The 17,343-nt window shown below is 38.3% G+C and overlaps 1 protein-coding gene across 1 annotated transcript in view; it reads left to right on the top strand.

The window, feature by feature from the left end:
* Positions 1-17,343, top strand: part of PIBF1 (progesterone immunomodulatory binding factor 1) — a 152,403-nt gene that overhangs the window by 77,795 nt on the left and 57,265 nt on the right. The window contains exon 12 of the mRNA XM_070751362.1: positions 2,039-2,189. Within this exon, the coding sequence (XP_070607463.1) occupies positions 2,039-2,189 (151 nt within the window). The remainder of the gene's footprint in view (positions 1-2,038; positions 2,190-17,343) is intronic.

The raw sequence follows: 17,343 nt of genomic DNA, 5'->3' as shown, positions 1-17,343 counted from the left end.
CGGACACTACCAGAGTGGCACACCGGATCGCACCGGTAGGAGCCCATCTCTGGGTAGACAGAACCAACGCTGTGTTTTTTTCTTCTGGCACGTAGTGAGAAGATTCCTAAATAAGTTAATTATAACGGGTAGTCCTTGACTTACAACCACAAATGAGCCCTAAGTTTTAAGTGGTTAAGTGAGACATTTGTTAAGTGTCTTTTGCTCCCATCTAACTTCAGATTGTGTCCTCTTGCTCTTGTGTTCACTTTAATAGGAAAGTGAACAGAAGAACAAGGGGACACAATCTGAAGTTAGTTGGGGGAAAGATCAAAAGCAACATGAGAAAATATTATTTTACTGAAAGAGTAGTAGATCCTTGGAACAAACTTCTAGCAGATGTGGTTGGTAAATCCACAGTAACTGAATTTAAACCTGCCTGGGATAAACATATATCCATCCTAAGATAAAATACAGGAAATAGTATAAGGGCAGACTAGATGGACCATGGGGTCTTTTTCTGCCGTCAATCTTCTATGTTTCTATCTTATGATTTTTCTTGCCACCATTCTTAAGTGAATCACTTCAGTTTGTTCAGCTGGTAGCATTTCTGTTGTTGGGTGAATCTGGCTTTCATTTAATGACCATTCCAACATTTAGTGACCATTACAACAAGCATTGAAAAAAAGTGAACCCATTCTGTCACTTACACAGCCTGCCCCTTGGTCACGCAAACAAAAAATTTGGATGCTTGGCAACCGATTCATTTATAGATGGATCAGTGTCGCAAGGGTCACTTCTTGCGACCGTCCAACAGGCAAAGTCAACGGGGGAAAGCCAGCTTCACTTAATAACCATCAGTTGCTAACTTTACAGCTTTACAGCTGCCGTGATTTGCATAACCACTTTTGGCCTCAATTGTAGTCGAAGGTCAAGGACTGCAAACAGTATTTTTTTAAAAAATTTTATCATTAGAGTTGAAAGGGACCATGCAGGTCATCAAGTCCAACCCCCTGCCTGAGCAGGAATCCTAAAGCACCCCAGCCATGTGGCAGTCCAATCTCCTCTTGAAAGTGTCCAGAGTTGGGGAGTTCACCACCTCCGCAGGCAGGTTGTTCCACTGGTTGATTGCTCCGACCGTCAGGAAGTTCTTCCTTACTTCTAGGTTGAATCTCTCCTTGGTCAGCTTCCAGCCGTTGTTCCTTGTCCGACCTTCTAGTGCTCTGGAGAATAGAGTGGCCCCCTCCTCTCTATGGCAACCCCTCATATACCTGTATACAGCTATCATGTCCCCTCTGGCCCTCCTTTTCTCTAGGCTATCCATGCCCAGTTCCCGCAATCTCTCTCTTGGTTTCAAGTTCCCTAATCATTTTGGTTGCTCTTTTCTGCACCTTCTCCAGAGTTTCAGTGTCTCTTTTGAAGTGTGGTGACCAGAACTGGATGAAGTACTCCAGATGTGATCTGACCAGGGCATAGATAGAGTGGTATTAATACTTCCCTGGTCTTGGAGTGTATCCCTCTGTTGATGCAGCTTAGGATGGTGTTGGCTTTTTTGGCCACTGCTGCACATTGCTGGCTCATATATACAGTATATTTCATCCCTTGTTAAATTTCACTTTTCCCTGCCAGGGTTAAACAGGCCTCCATGTCAGAAAGCTTGTTTACCTCTCTCCATTTCTCCGCCCGTGTGCTAATTCAATTTATAAAACCGTTAATCTTTCTGGATCAAATCTTTTGCCTCTTGGCCTTCCTAGATCTTCGTAAGATACAGTAGTTTCCATGGGTCATTTGGACCCACCACCCATACCAAGAACTATCACTTCCCTTTTTCTTGCCAATTTTATTTTTGCAGCCCTTAAGAAAATAATTGTAGGGAGGAGGGAGTGGTGGAATAGAAAGTGAGTGTCTTTGTACAACTTTATTCTGTTTAACTTTAAAGTTAAAAAGGACTTGACCCGAGTTTGCAAATATTTGAATTGAGTGTGCATTTCTTTATTTCCTCAATGATTTATTGCTCTCTTAACTAACTTTCCTTTTTAAAAACAAAAAAAATTCTTAGGTATTAACGAAAGAATTTTACAGTCTTCAAGGACTGAGTGAGAAAAAGATCTCGGAACTTCAGGCACAAAATTCTGAGTACCAAGCAAGGCTTGACACGTACGAAAAACTCGAAAAAGAACTCGACGAGATAATAATGCAAACGGCAGAACGTAAGTCCTTCAGAATTATCCTTTATGGTTCTGTCTTGGAATATATTTACAATCTAATGGCCGTTAATGAGATTGGCATCGTTATAAATCCAAGAATGTTGAGTACCCATTCAACATGCAGCTGTATACAATGAATTAGCATAAATATGTATTTTATTACACCTTAATTAGCAGCTTGAATATCGCCTTTTGAATATTTCTTTAAATTACTGTGTTCTCTCTCCTCCCTCTTTGTCTCTTTCTCTCTCCTCTCTCCCCTCCCTCCTTCCCTCCCCTTTTTCTCTCTTTCTCTGTCTTGCCCTCTCTTTCTCCCCCTCCCTCTCTCACTAACACTGCAAAATGGTGATGGGTTGCTCTTTTCTAAGACATCTCTCTCTCTTTCTCATTTTTCTTTCTTTCTCTCTCTCTTTCACTCTTTAAAAAAAAAAATCCTGATTCCTCAGGCATGTCAGTTCTTGTTCTCTTTTTTCAATTTGTTATCTCTCTCCATGACATATTTTGGAAAGTTTACTGTAACAGTTGTTGGCAGTAAAAATAAAAAGAAGAAGAAGTAGTAGTGCTGAATTCTGCAAGTGTCTCTGATGGCAGTAAATTTTAACTAAAGGATTTTCTCTATCAGCAACAGAATTGTCTGTTGCTGTGAGCAGTACCAGCACTTCTTAGACCGGGATATGTGTGCATATTTATGTGTGTTATGCATGGAATTCCTCTCCTGTGCATACAGCCCCAAATAAATAGGATGGAAAGATATATCTTGTAAGCAGTCATTGCCTTGGGTCTAGGCACCAACTTCGTTTCTCACTTGTTGTCTGGTTCATGGACTTATTAGAACGTGGAGATTCTACTCATTTATTCTGAGGTCTCAGTTTGTTCTAAAATAGCAGCAAGAGATCAAGATGGATGGATGGATGGATGGATTGATGTTTTTGAATGAATTCCATAAACTCAATCAGGTTATAATGTATACCGTTAATATTAGATAAAAGTAAACATTTCATTCATTTAGTCCTTGGTGCTCTCTGAACTTGGTTGTCAACAGAATATTTTCATTACCAATCTAAAATTAAATTATCATTCTTGGTTATTTCAGAGTTTAGATATAAAGTGACGTTCTTTCTTTCTTTCTTTCTTTCTTTCTTTCTTTCTTTCTTTCTTTCTTTCTTTCTTTCTTTTTCTCTTTTTGGATATGGTCATTGATATGAATGTCATTCATCTTTCCTAAGTAAGATTTGGCAGAGGGGATCCTGGGAAAAAGGGAGGGAGTTATGGGTATGTCCAGGTATGAAATTCAACATTTTCCCTACCAATTCTATGGGCCTGGCAGGGGAAGGATACTGCAAAATCCCCATTCCCTCCCCACTCCAGGGGAAGGATATTGCAGAATCCCCATTCCCATCCCAGTCTGGGGCCAGCCAGAGGTGGTGTTTGCCAGTTCTCCAAACTATTCAAAATTTCTGCTGCTGATTCTCCAGAATCTGTTAGAACCTACCTGATTTCACTTCTGGCTACGTCAGAAAGGATATGCAGACCAGATATGACTACCTGTGTCCTTCAGAATGGTGCTGTTGGCAAGTCCAAAATTGGTTTAAGACAAATCCAAGACTTTGTAGCGAAATTTCATGAGCGCAGTTGTGGACTGTACTCTATTGACACTTTTTTATGGGTGTGTTGATTGTGTTTTGTTGACCAGACGTTTTGAAAGCGCCCCAGTTTTAGATTCTGTTTGCAGACCATCATTTCTCCTCTGGAAATCCATTCCTACTCCCACACCATTCGAAGGGGGTTCATCCCAAATTCAACCCAAATTGCAAAGCTAAACATCTGTAAAGATTCTCATCCATCCAGATCATGTTTGTCCCAAAGCAGTGGTGAGTTCCTACCATTGCAATCTAGTGCAACACACCAGTAGGAACCCACTGATGACACAATTGTCAGCGATATTTTTCAGGCATCTCTGTCGGAAGAAGCTCTCGCGCCCATCCTCGTCTTCATGCCGACCTTTATTCTTCATCCAAAGCACAACTTTTGCCAGACCCATCCTCGAATACAGCTCATCTGTTGGGAACCCATATCGCATCTCAGACATTAACACCCTTGAAAATGTCCAAAGATACTTCACCAGAAGAGCCCCTCACTCCTCCACTCAAAACAGAATACCCTACGAGACTAGACTTTCAACCCTGGGCCTAGAAAGCCTAGAACTAAGATGCCTTAAACATGATCTAAGTATTGCCCACAAGATCATATGCTGCAACGTTCTGCCTGTCGGCGACTACTTCAGCTTCAACCACAACAACACAAGAGCACACAACAGATTTAAACTTAATATTAACCGCTCCAAACTTGACTGTAAAAAATATGACTTCAGTAACCGAGTTGTCGAAGCGTGGAACTCATTATCGGACTCCATAGTGTCATCCCCAAACCCCCAACACTTTATCCTTAGATTATCTACGGTTGACCTATCCAGATTCCTAAGAGGTCAGTAAGGGGCGAGTACAAGTGCACTAGAGTGCCTTCCCTCCCCTGTCCTATTGCTCTCCTATATCTCCTATACCTTTCTTCTATTCCTATATCTCTTCTTCTATTCTTTCTTTTTTTTTTTTTTTTTTTTTTTTTTTTGAAAAATACTTTATTTATTTACAAGAATAATTAAAAACAGGGAGGGGGATTGGGGGGAGGGGGGACAGAATGAAAGGTTGGGGGTAGGATAGGGTAGGGGGGGGAGAATTCAAAAACAAAACATATAATAATAAAATTGTAATACAAGTGAGTTATAGTACACGAGTGTTTTAGAAAAAAAAAACGTAATAACTCTTATTTTCTTAATCTTACTATTTATGTTTGGAAGTAACTCAAATATAGTATTCCTTAGTATACATATATTGACATTAAAGTTTTAGTTATAAAGAGGTGGAATAAAGAAAAAGAGAAAGAGAGAAAAGAAAAGAAAAAAGGAATATATAAAAAAAGAAATGAAAGAAAGAAAGAGAGAAGAGTCTGCATTTAATGCAGACGTTTTTATGGACGACTTTTGTTTAATTGTGGGGTGGGGAGTATGTGGGTGATATGATGGGTGTGTATAAAGATTGATTATTTTGAAAGTAGTCAGTATGTTTGTAATGTGTATTAAGTTAGTTAGAAAACAGATAAAAAGAGATTTGATATATTTTCTTGTTGCAAATTTGATTAGTTTTTGGTGCTTCTTTTCTAATTTATTTTAATATTAATTTAAGTGTTGAAGGTAGTTTTGGGTATGATAATGTATAAGCTTTACATTAAAAATTTTTTGTATTTTTTCTGAGAAACCCATTTATACCAATTTTCCCATGCTTCGTAATATTCTGAGTCATTTTTGTTTTGTGCTTCCATTGCTATTTTGGACATTTCAGCACATTCGTTAATTTTCATAATTATTGTAAAGAAAGAGGGTACTTGGTCCGATTTCCAGAGAGAGGCATATGATATTCTGGCAGCAGTTATTATTTGTAGTATAAGGTATTTTTCTGTCTTAGTAAGATTTTGTCTGAATATCCCCAAAAGATAGAGCTCAGGTTTGAGTGGTAATTTGATTGACATGACTTGGTCGATTAGGGATTGAATTGTTGTCCAGTATTTTTGTGCAATTGGGCATGTCCACCATGTGTGGTAGTAGGTTCCAGGTTTGATTTTGCACTTCCAGCAGGTCGGTGAGAAGTTGGGAAACATTTTGGATATTCTTGCTGGGGGCAAATGCCAACGATAAAACATTTTAATTTGGTTCTCCTTATAGGACATTGCAGTTGTCATTTTATAATTTGATGTCCATGTTTTCTCCCACTCAATTAAGTTAATCGTATATCCAAAATTCTGAGCCCAAGCTATCATACAACATTTCACTTGCTCTTCAGGATTTTCTTGAATTAGTAAGTAGTTGTACAATTTTGAAATCATTTTTGTAGAAGGGCCAAAAAGAATCGTGTCTATTACATTATTATTTTGAAATCCAAATTGCTTTTTGTGTTGTTCATATTTTAGTTTAATTTGTAAATATGTTAACCAGTCTATATTAATTCCTTGATTGTTCAATTGTTGTTTAGAAATAAGAGCGTCTGATTCATCAAGTAGTTGTTGGTATCTCAGAGTTTTGGAGTACGAGAAAAGATTGGGAAAAGTTATTATTTCGTTGGGGGATATCCATTTTGGTATTGAGGTGTAGTAATTTTTTTTTATAGTAAACCAGATTGTTATTAGTGTTTTACGTAAGTAATGATTTTTAAAGTATTTGGGTATTTTGTGGTAGTCTGCTGTCAAGAAAGTATGCCACCCAGCAAGAAGATCAAATCCTTCCAGAGTTAAGAGTCTTGTGTTTTGGAATGTAATCCAATTTTTAATCATAGTTAAAATGGTAGCTTGATAATACATGTAAAAATCTGGAAGTCCAAGTCCACCCCTGGATCTAAGGTCTTGAAGGTTTTTCAATTTTATTCTGGCCTTCTTCTTGGTCCAAATAAACTTCTTTACTTGTTTGTGAAGAATATTAAAAAAAGTTTTATTCAAATTTATTGGAGCAACCTGAAATAGGTAAAGAAACCTTGGAAGAATGTTTGATTTTATGGCAGCTATTTTTCCCATAATAGATAAGTTTAATTTTGACCATCTGTTAAGATCTTGTTGTATTTCTTTAGCTAATCGTTCATAATTGTCTTTTTTGATCGTAGCATAATTCGAAGTCATCCAAATTCCTAAATATTTAATTTTTTTTGTGGTCTTTATTTTAATTAATTCTTCCAAGGTAAGTATCTCTTTTGGTATCATATTTTTCGTCAAAATTTGTGTTTTGTTTTTATTGATTTGTAGGCCAGATATTTCACCAAATTTATAAATTTCGTCAAATAGAATGGGTGCTGTTCGAATTGGATCTTGTAGGATGAATACAATGTCATCCGCAAAGGCCTGCAGTTTGTAATGTTCTTTTTTAATCATAATACCGTGAATTTGTGAGTTGTTTCTTATAGTCTTGAGAAAGGTCTCGATGGCCAGAATAAAAATAAGTGGGGACAGAGGACATCCTTGGCGTACACCCTTAGTTATAGTGATTGTGTTAGTGATATCATTGTTAAAAAGAATTTTGACCGATTGAATAGAGTAAATAGTTTTGATTAGATTGAAAAATTTGGAGCCAAAATTCATGAATTTAATTTGATTTATAAGATAATGCCATTGAAGACTATCAAAAGCTTTTTTGAGATCCATAAATATTAATGCAGCTGCTTTATCATAGTTTTTGTCATAGTATTCCAAGGCATTTAATATAGTTCTTGTGTTTGTGGAAATATTTCTTCCCGGAAGGAATCCGTTTTGGTCGGAATGAATAATTTTGTTTAATATATTTTTTAATCTGTCCGCAATTATTGATGCAAATATTTTATAATCAGTATTAAGTAATGCAATCGGTCTATAATTCTCCAAATGGTGTCTGTTTTCAATGTCTTTAGGAATAAGGGTTATATAGGATTCAAACCAGGACGCGGGCAGTTTTGCATGTGAGAGCGCATTGTTATAGATGTCTAAGAGTATGGGAGCCATTATATCCATATGAAATTTATAAAATTCAGATGGGATTCCGTCTGGTCCTGGGGTTTTATTGTTTTTTTGTTTGTTTATTGCAGCCTCAATATCCGAAATAGAAATTGGTTTGTTTAGAAGAGTTCTTTGGTCATCTGTTATCATAGTTGTTTGTTCATTTGTTTGTAAATATTTTGATATTAAATCGGCATCCAAATTTGAGACTTGGTAGAGTTGTTGATAAAAATTTTGAATAATTTGTTTTTTTTCGGAATTGGTCGTTTTCAGTTGTCCAAAAGGATCAACTAAAGTATCTATGTTTCTATCGGATTTTTGATGAGCTAATTTGAGAGAAAGCCAACGTCCTGGTTTATTGGCCGCTTCAAAATATGTTTGTTTCGCATTTTTAACCTTTTGGGCAATATGTTGTTGTGTTATTAAATTTATTTGATGTTTGATCGTATTTATTTCTAATAGGGTTATGTTATTTTTAGGATCATTGCAGAGTAGCTTTTCTGCTTCTTGAAGAGAGATGTTTAGTTTTTGAAGTTGTGCATATTTTTCTTTGTTTTTGTTTGCTGTATATGAGATGTACACACCGCGTATATATGCTTTAGTGGCGTCCCACGCTATTTCGTTGGGTATCTCGCCATTAAAGTTAATTTGAATGAAGGGGGGGATATCATTCTGTATTTTATGTTGAAATTGTTTTTGGTTTATCACTGTTGAGTACATTGACCATCTATGCGGAATATTGTAAGTGTTGTCTTTTATTGTAAGTAGGAGGGGATTGTGGTCTGCCCAAGTTGCATTGAGTATTTGAACATCAATTATTTGATTTATTATTTCTATATTAGACCAAGCCATGTCAATACGTGAGCATGTTCGATGGGGGGGAGAAAAAAAGGTATATTGTGTAGATTTAGGGTGAAAGTATCTCCAAATGTCTTTTAAGGCATATTCATAAATTATTTGTTGAAAGGTAGAGGGAATGATGTTGCGAGTACGACACTTGGAGTTACCTTTATAATCCTTGTTTACATCAACTATTGCATTGAAGTCTCCAATTATCACGAAATTGTTAAGATCTAATTCTAATATTTTTTTGTGTAAATTTTTAAAATAGGGAGATTGTCTAACAGATGGTGCATATATTGATATTATATTTATTGTTCTTTTATTTTGTAAGGTTATTTGCACAATTAGTAATTGACCATTTTCATCGTTATATATTAATGTTGGGGAATAAATTTTTTTAACATATAAAACTATACCTCTCTTTTTTTCGGGGGCGGAAGCACAAAAGAATTCAAACTCAGATTTGATTTTAAAGTTGGGGATAACTAAAAGAGTGGTATCTTCATTTTTAATGTGGGTTTCTTGTAGTGAAATTACATCATAGTTGTTTTCAAATAGTTTATGGAATATTTTTTGTCTCTTTTTATATGAGTTCAGACCATTTATATTTGTTGAGAATAGTGTAATTTGGGGTTGTTTATTGTTGTAGTGTTGGTTCTTTAGATTTCTCCTTTCTTGCCTCAGCTCTTGCCCGGGTAACTGGTCCATGTTTGCTTGACTCGCCATTCTGAATTTGTAATTCTTGATCATTGTTTGTCTGATTGTCATCAAAGGTAGGTTCTTCATTTCGGGGAGTGTCTCTACTGTCGAATTCCTTAAGGGCCGATTGATCCATCTTCAAGATGTGGGCGTAGAAGTCTCTTGCATCTTCGGGAGTGGAAATTTTATATTTTTTGTCCAGAAGCGTGACCGTCATTCCCTCTGGTATCATCCACCTAAACTGTATAGATTCTCTATTTAATTTGGTGGCTAGCGTTTGATAGGGTTTGCGTTTCTCCCTTACTCGCTTTGGAATTTGGCGTAGTATTACTATATCTCGACCTTGGTGAGAAGTTGGATTATCCTTGGAGGCATTGTAAATTTCGTCTCTGAATTTTCTTTTGAGGAAACGTACATGGACCTCTCGTGGGAGTCTGTTCCGTCTAGCATATGAAGTTGTAAGCCGGTATACCTCGTCCATTTGTGCTAAAATTTCGTCCGTTGATTTATCAATGATTTTAGCTATTATTGTCGCCACCGTGTGAGGAAGGTCTTGTTGATCAGTTTCTGTAATATTTTGAAAACGCAAAAAAAAGGCTGATTTCTCGAGCTCCAGGTTCATAAGGGACTCTTCCAGGGATTTGTTGGTGTATTCTGCCTTCGCTTCTGAAAATTGGAATTTGGTGTCCATCCTGTTGGTTAATTCTTCAATATTATTTATTTTTTCTGTATTCTTGGTAATTGTTTCACAAACAACATCCATTTGGTCTTCCAATTTGGTCGTTCGCTCCTCAAGATGACCCGCATGATCTTGAATCTTCTTGATGTCCTGCTTCATTTCTCCCATCGTTCCTTTAATAGACTCAAAATTAATATCTAATGTGTCTTGCATTTTATTCATCTTCTCCAGTAAGGCGTTTAGTGATATATTGGGAATTTCCTGTGTTTGTTGTTGGAGAGATGTTTTGTCTGACAAGTCAGTTGAACGTTGCTGAGTTGGATTTGGTGTTGCAGGCTGGTTGGGGTTTTTCTTCCAAGATTTCATAAGGGTTGGTTGATTTGAGGCAGACATTTTTATATTTTTATATTAAGGAGAGGTCGTTAGAGCAATATATAAATAGTATGTATAATGTAGTAAAAGGATTTATGTAGTGTAAAGAAATGTATGTAATGTATATGTAGTATCTATGTAATATGTAATATGTAATATGTATGTAATGTTGTCGGAAGTAGTGAAGTTAAAGTGATTAAGGTGGTATAGAAAGTTGCAGTTTATGTATCTCTTCTTCTATTCTTTCATTGATATGTTCTATTACTATATCTTCTTTTCTATTCTTTCATAGATATATTTTACTATGAGTATCTCCTCTATAACCTTCATCATGTATTTTACTATGTGTATATAGATATATACCGACTAAAACCCTCATTGTGTATTGGACAAAATGAATGAATGAATGAATGAATGAATAAATAAATAAATATATATATATATATAAATATATATATAAATAAAAACTAAGACTCACCTCAGCTGAGTTTCGGCTTGTCCCGTGGTTTGTCCTGTGGTCCTGAGCATGTGGGGAAGTCAAATTGTATGGTGGGACACATGCGCATGCGCGCACTGATAACAAAGTTCAGCTGGAACTTATCTCCTGTCCCAAAGGGGCCTTTTTCAGGAGGCAACTGGACTTTTGTTTTTGTTTTGTTTTTGTTTTCCTTTTGAAGGCATTTTGCTTCTGCGGTTCTGACTAAGATGGTGGGGAATGGAAGGATTTTTATTCCTTGCGGACAGCTGGTCATTTACATCCTTTTAAAGGTTCGCTGAGGTCACTTGGAAGTTTATCTGTGTCCTCAGGGCCATCTGCGTAGTGCTAATAGTTCCTGTCATCTGCATTTTTTTTTTCTGTGGGAAATCCAGTCATACTCCCCGCACCATTCGAAAGGCGTTCATCCCAAACCCCTCGCACACTGGACACAAACTCCCAAACCCCTCGCACCCTGGAGTCTGCGGAGAGGGGGGGCATACAAATCCAATAAATAATAATAATAATAATAATAATAATAATAATAATAATAATAATAATAACTGTTTCAACTCCTACCTTCAAAACGTCGCTACAGAGCACTGCACACCAAGACAACTAGACACAAGGACAGTTTTTCCCCGAACACCATCACTCTACTAAACAAATAATTCCCTCAACACTGTCAGACTTTCTACTAAATCTGCACTTCTATTTCTACTAGTTTTTCTCATTATTCCTTTCATCCTTTTCCTCCCACTTAGGACTGTATGACTGTAACTTGTTGCTTGTATCCTAAGATCTTTATTAATATTGATTGTTTCTTCATTGCTTATTTGACACCCATGACAATCATTAAGTGTTGTACCACATGATTCTTAACTAATTTATCTTTTTCTTTTATGTACGCTGAGAGCATATGCACCAAGACAAATTCCTTGTGTGTCCAATCACACTTGGCCAATAAAATTCTATTCTATTCATTCATTCATTCATTTGATTTGATTTGATTTGATTTGATTTGTATGCCGCCCCTCTCCGTAGACTCGGGGCGGCTAACAACAATAATGAAACAACATATAACAAACCTAATATTTAAAATAATTTTAAAATCCTTATTTAAAAAACCAAACATACATGCATAAATTGTATAGGCCTAGGGGGAAGGGAATATCTCAGTTCCCCTATGCCTGATGACAAAGGTGGGTTTTAAGGAGCTTACGAAAGGCGAGGAGGGTGGGGACAATTCTGATCTCTGGGGGGAGTTGGTTCCAGAGGGTCGGGGCCGCCACAGAGAAGGCTCTTCCCCTGGGTCCCGCCAAATGACATTGTTTAGGCCAACTCTGTGGGACCTAACTGGTCGCTGGGATTCTATTCTATTCTGTTCTATTCTATTCTATTCTATTCTATCGCATAGGTAAAAGTCTAAAATTGCAAAGCTAAAAAAAACAACAACCCACAACCAGTGTGACGGAGAATCGCTACAGACTTTTAGAGTTATCTGTGTTACTAAGCGCCTCAGATTTCTTAGGCCTGCTGAACTGTGTAAATGAGTGAATCTCCCACTCACCTGTCCTGCTTTTGATGGTGCCCTGCAAGAGGTGACTGCAAGCAATTTCCTATCTGAGTTCGTTATGATGGATACCAAAGTTCAGGTTTTGTATTTAGCATTTAGCAGCTGCCTGAGGTATCCTTCCTGATCCTCCGCAGGGATTATTCACTTACCAATAAATAACATCACGGAACGGGTATTCATGGAATGTGAAAAGTCAGATTGCATACTTGCCATGCTTTCTCTCTCTTTCTCTCTCTCTCTCATTTCTGCAGGCAGGTAATAGGAGAGCTCATTTGCTATCTGCCTGGTAAACAAAGAGATAACCCTGACATCGATACACGTGTAAATTTTCTTGCTTTGAGAGGCTTTCTGATATTCTCAAGCATTCTCAAGGGGGACGTTTGCCCAGGTTCGCCTGGTGCACCAGTTGCAGCCCTATCTGGATCGGGAGTCACTGCTCACAGTCACTCACGCCCTCAACACCTCGAGATTTGACTACTGTAATGCTCTCTACAAGGGGCTACCTTTGCAGAGTGTTCGGAAACTTCAGATCGTGCAGAATGCAGCTGCGAGAGCAATCATGGGCTTCCCCAGGTATGCCCACGTCACACTAACACTCCGCAGTCTGCATTGGTTGCCAATCAATTTCCGGTCACAATTCAAAGTGTTGCTTTTGACCTATAAAGCCCTTCATGGCATCAGACCGGAATATCTCTGGGACCGCCTTCTGCCGCATGAAACCCAGCGACCGATTACGTCCCACAGAGTTGGCCTTCTCCAGGTCCCGTCGAGTAAACAATCATCTGGTGGGTCCCAGGGGAAGAGCCTTCTCTGTGGCGGCCCCGACTCTCTGGAACCAGCTCCCTCTGGAGATTAGAACTGCCCCCAGCCTCCTAGCCTTTCGAAAACTCCTTAAAACCCACCTCTGCCATCAGGCATGGGGGAATTGAGGCACACACCCCCCGGGCCTATACAATTTATGTATGGTATGTTTGTGTGTATGTCTGCTTTAATAATGGGGTTTTTTAAAGTTTTTTAAATTTATTAGGTTTGTTATGAATTGTTTCATTGTATGCTGTGAGCCGCCCCGAGTCTACGGAGAGGGGCGGCATACAAATCTAATAAAGAAATAAATAAATTTACCATATATAAAGGTATAAGATATACCTTTACCCCCCGGGGTGGATTACTACTATTGCTGCTACTGGTGTGTTGCATGCACAGCTTCAGTTCTCTTGTGTGTGCGTCCATGCATCTCGGTGTGTTTTTGCTTCTGTGCATGCACAAGAAACAAAAACGTGCTGGAAGCTTGCAAAGGAATAAGATTTTGATTTTATTTTATTTTTTGCTTAATGCTGAAATCTCTCATGCACATGCATCCTCTTATGAGATTTTGCTTCTGCGCATGGTACAAAGCAAAAATACACTGAGGCATGAGAATTGAAGCTGCATGCGCAACACAATATTTGCTACCATGCTAGCTGGGGAATTCTGGGAGTCGAAGTCCAGATATCTTCAAGTTGCCAAGGTTGGGAAACACTGCCTTAGAGGACAGCCCACTGGTAGCAAATATTGTGTTGTGCACGCAGCTTCAGTTCTCATGCCTCATGACGGTCATAAAGTACGAACTGGTTGCCAAGCATCTGAATTTTGATTGCGTGACCCTTGGTGTTGTGGTTAGCTCTGGTCCAGCTCCTGCCCCAAGGACTGTGGATGTGGGGGAGACATCCACATGCTGCAGGCCTGTTTTGCTCCCAGTGGAATCTGATGATGAAGGCTCCTCTGACCAAGAAGACATGAGTGACAGGGAGGAGGAGAGTGTGGCAGGCAGCTCAGAAGGAGATCAATTATCTCTCTCCTCCTTGGATTCGGAACAAGAGTTAATGATACAGCCACGCATGCGGAGAGCGATGCATAGGAAGCAACAACTGAGAGATTATTATCAAAGAAAATGAGGCCACCTGTGGTTGGGTGGGGCTGTGGTGATTAGTGAGGCTGCTATAAAGAGCAGCCTGTGGATTTGGCCATTGTGGAGGATTATCTGATCGTTGTGTTTCGTGACTGCTTTACTGACTTTGACCTTTTGTATGCTGATTTTTCCCCGCTTTGAAACTAAACCAGAGCAAAGTGTGTTTCACTTTGTGAAAGAAGAAGGACTGTGAATTGCCTCACAGCTGCATGATAAGTATCACAGAACTGATAAGGGACTTGTACCAATTACCAGTTTGTTTGGAGACGAGTTCTCTTTGCTATACCAAAAGATGGCTTAGTTTAAGTGAATTTTCATTATAAAGAACATTGTTTTGAATTTTCAAACGTGTGTGTGCCTGAAATTTGTACCTGTGAATTTTCGGGAGGATTCTACCAGAGAGCCCGAGAGAACACTTGGAGATGCTGCACAGGTCATAACAGTGAAAAATGGTTGTAAGTCTATGACTTCACTGTCTGACTTGGGGGGAAATCACTTCATCAGCCTCCACCCTCCTTTATAAAATGAGTTAACTAATTAATCTCCTTGGGCAATTGCTTGAATGCACTCCGGTTCCAAGAGGTTCCTTAATTGCGGCAACGTTTCTATTTCCTTCCGATGTTCTCAGCCGAGACAGTCATTTCTTCTCATGTTAGAGCCCACTTTGGGAGTCCTGGGTCTGAGGTTGTGGAGAAAACTAGCCTTTGAGTTTTCATAGAAACATAGAAGTCTGACGGCAGAAAAAGACCTCATGGTCCATCTAGTCTGCCCTTATACTATTTTCTGTATTTCATCTTAGGATGGATATATGGTTATCCTAGGCATGTTTAAATTCAGTTACTGTGGATTTATCTACCACGTCTGCTGGAAGTTTATTCCAAGGATCTACTACTGTTTCAGTAAAATAATATTTTCTCATGTTGCTTTTGATCTTTCCCCCAACTAACTTCAGATTGTGTCCCCTTGTTCTTGTGTTCACTTTCCTATTAAAAACACTTCCCTCCTGGACCTTATTTAACCCTTTAATATATTTAAATGTTTCGATCATGTCCCCCCTTTTCCTTCTGTCCTCCAGACTATACAGATTGAGTTCATTAAGTCTTTCCTGATATATTTTATGCTTAAGACCTTCCACCATTTTTGTAGCCCGTCTTTGGACCCGTTCAATTTTGTCAATATCTTTTTGTAGGTGAGGTCTCCAGAACTGAACACAGTATTCCAAATGTGGTCTCACCAGCACTCTATATAGCGGGATCATAATCTCCCTCTTCCTGCTTGTTATACCTCTAGCTATGCAGCCAAGCATCCTACTTGCTTTCCCTATCGCCTGACTGCACTGTTCACCCATTTTGAGACTGTCAGAAATCACTACCCCTAAATCCTTTTCTTCTGAAGTATTTGCTAACACAGAACTGCCAATACAATACTCAGATTGAGGATTCCTTTTCCCCAAGTGCATTATTTTACATTTGGAAACATTTCAAAATACAGTGTTCCCTCGATTTTTGCGGGTTCGAACTTCGCGGAAAGTCTATACTACGGTTTTTCAAAAATATTAATTAAAAAATACTTCGTGGGTTTTTTTCCTATACCACGGTTTTTCCTGCCCTATGACATCTGTCATCGCCAAACTTTCATCCGCCTTTAATAAATATTTTTTTAATAAACTTTAATAAATAAACATGGTGAGTAATAATCTAAATGGTTGCTAAGGGAATGGGAAATTGTAATTTAGGGGTTTAAAGTGTTAAGGGAAGGCTTGAGATACTGTTCATAGCCCAAAATAGTGTATTTACTTCCGCATCTCTACTTTGCGGAAATTCAACTTTCGCGGGAGGTCTCGGAACGCATCCCCCGCAGAAATCGAGGGAACACTGTATTCATAAATAATAATGTCAATTATATTCACCCGTTGTTGTTTTAATTTATCAGGAAGCTTATCAGAATCAGCTGTGTATTTAGGCTCCTCTGCTACTCGGATTCCCATCTTTCGATGCACGCTTTCAAATCAGCTGCTGCCAAAAATATATTTTGTCCTGTACATTTTGTACTTCTGATTATTATCCTCTTTACTGTGTATAATTATGCTTTTGCATAGGCTGCCAGGAAGAATAAGAACGTGCACTCCCAGGGCAAAATGGTGCTGGGTTGCTCTTTTCTAATCTCAGTATCTTTCTCTCTCTCTCTCTCTCTCTCTCCTCTCACTTACAAATACACAACTTTTTGAAGAGAAATAACTTGCATCTCTCTCACACAGAAAAACACTTATGCACACAACTTTTCAAAGGGAAGCAACTTTCGTCTCTCTCTCTCTTTTACTTTCTTTTTCTCTTTTTTCACTCTTTCTTTTTTCTCTCTTTTTCTCTATTTTCATTTCTTTCTCTCTTTCTTTCTCACTCTTTCTCTCCTCTCTTTCTATGCACATAGAGACACATTCACATGCACACATTTTTTTCAGAGAAGCAGTTTGCATCTCTCACACAAACACACACATATTCCTGCACACAACTTTCCAAAGGGAAGCAACTTTCATCTCTCTCTCTCTCTCTCTTTCACTTTCTTTCTCTCTTTTTCTTTCTCTTTCACTCTTTCTTTTCTCTTTCTCTCTCTTTTCATTTCTTTCTTTCTCACTCTTTCTCTCCTCTCTTTCTATGCACATAGAGACACATTCACATGCACACATTTTTTTCAGAGAAGCAGTTTGCATCTCTCACACAAACACACACATATTCCTGCACACAACTTTCCAAACGGAAGCAACTTTCATCTCTCTCTCTCTTTCACTTTCTTTCTCTCTTTTTCTTTCTCTTTCACTCTTTCTTTTCTCTCTCTTTTTCTCTATTTTCATTTCTTTCTCTCTCTTTCTTTCTCACTCATTCTCTCCTCTCTTTCTCTCTTCCACATGCACATAGAGACACATTTACGTGCACACAATTTTTTAAAAGAGAAGCAATTTGCATCTCTCACACAATTTGCATCTCTCACACAAACGCACACACA

The sequence above is a fragment of the Erythrolamprus reginae genome, chromosome 4 (genome assembly GCF_031021105.1).
Source record: "Erythrolamprus reginae isolate rEryReg1 chromosome 4, rEryReg1.hap1, whole genome shotgun sequence".
NCBI lineage: Eukaryota > Metazoa > Chordata > Lepidosauria > Squamata > Dipsadidae > Erythrolamprus > Erythrolamprus reginae.
Note: the sequence above shows the minus strand (reverse complement) of the source record. Positions and strands in the feature narration are given on the sequence as shown.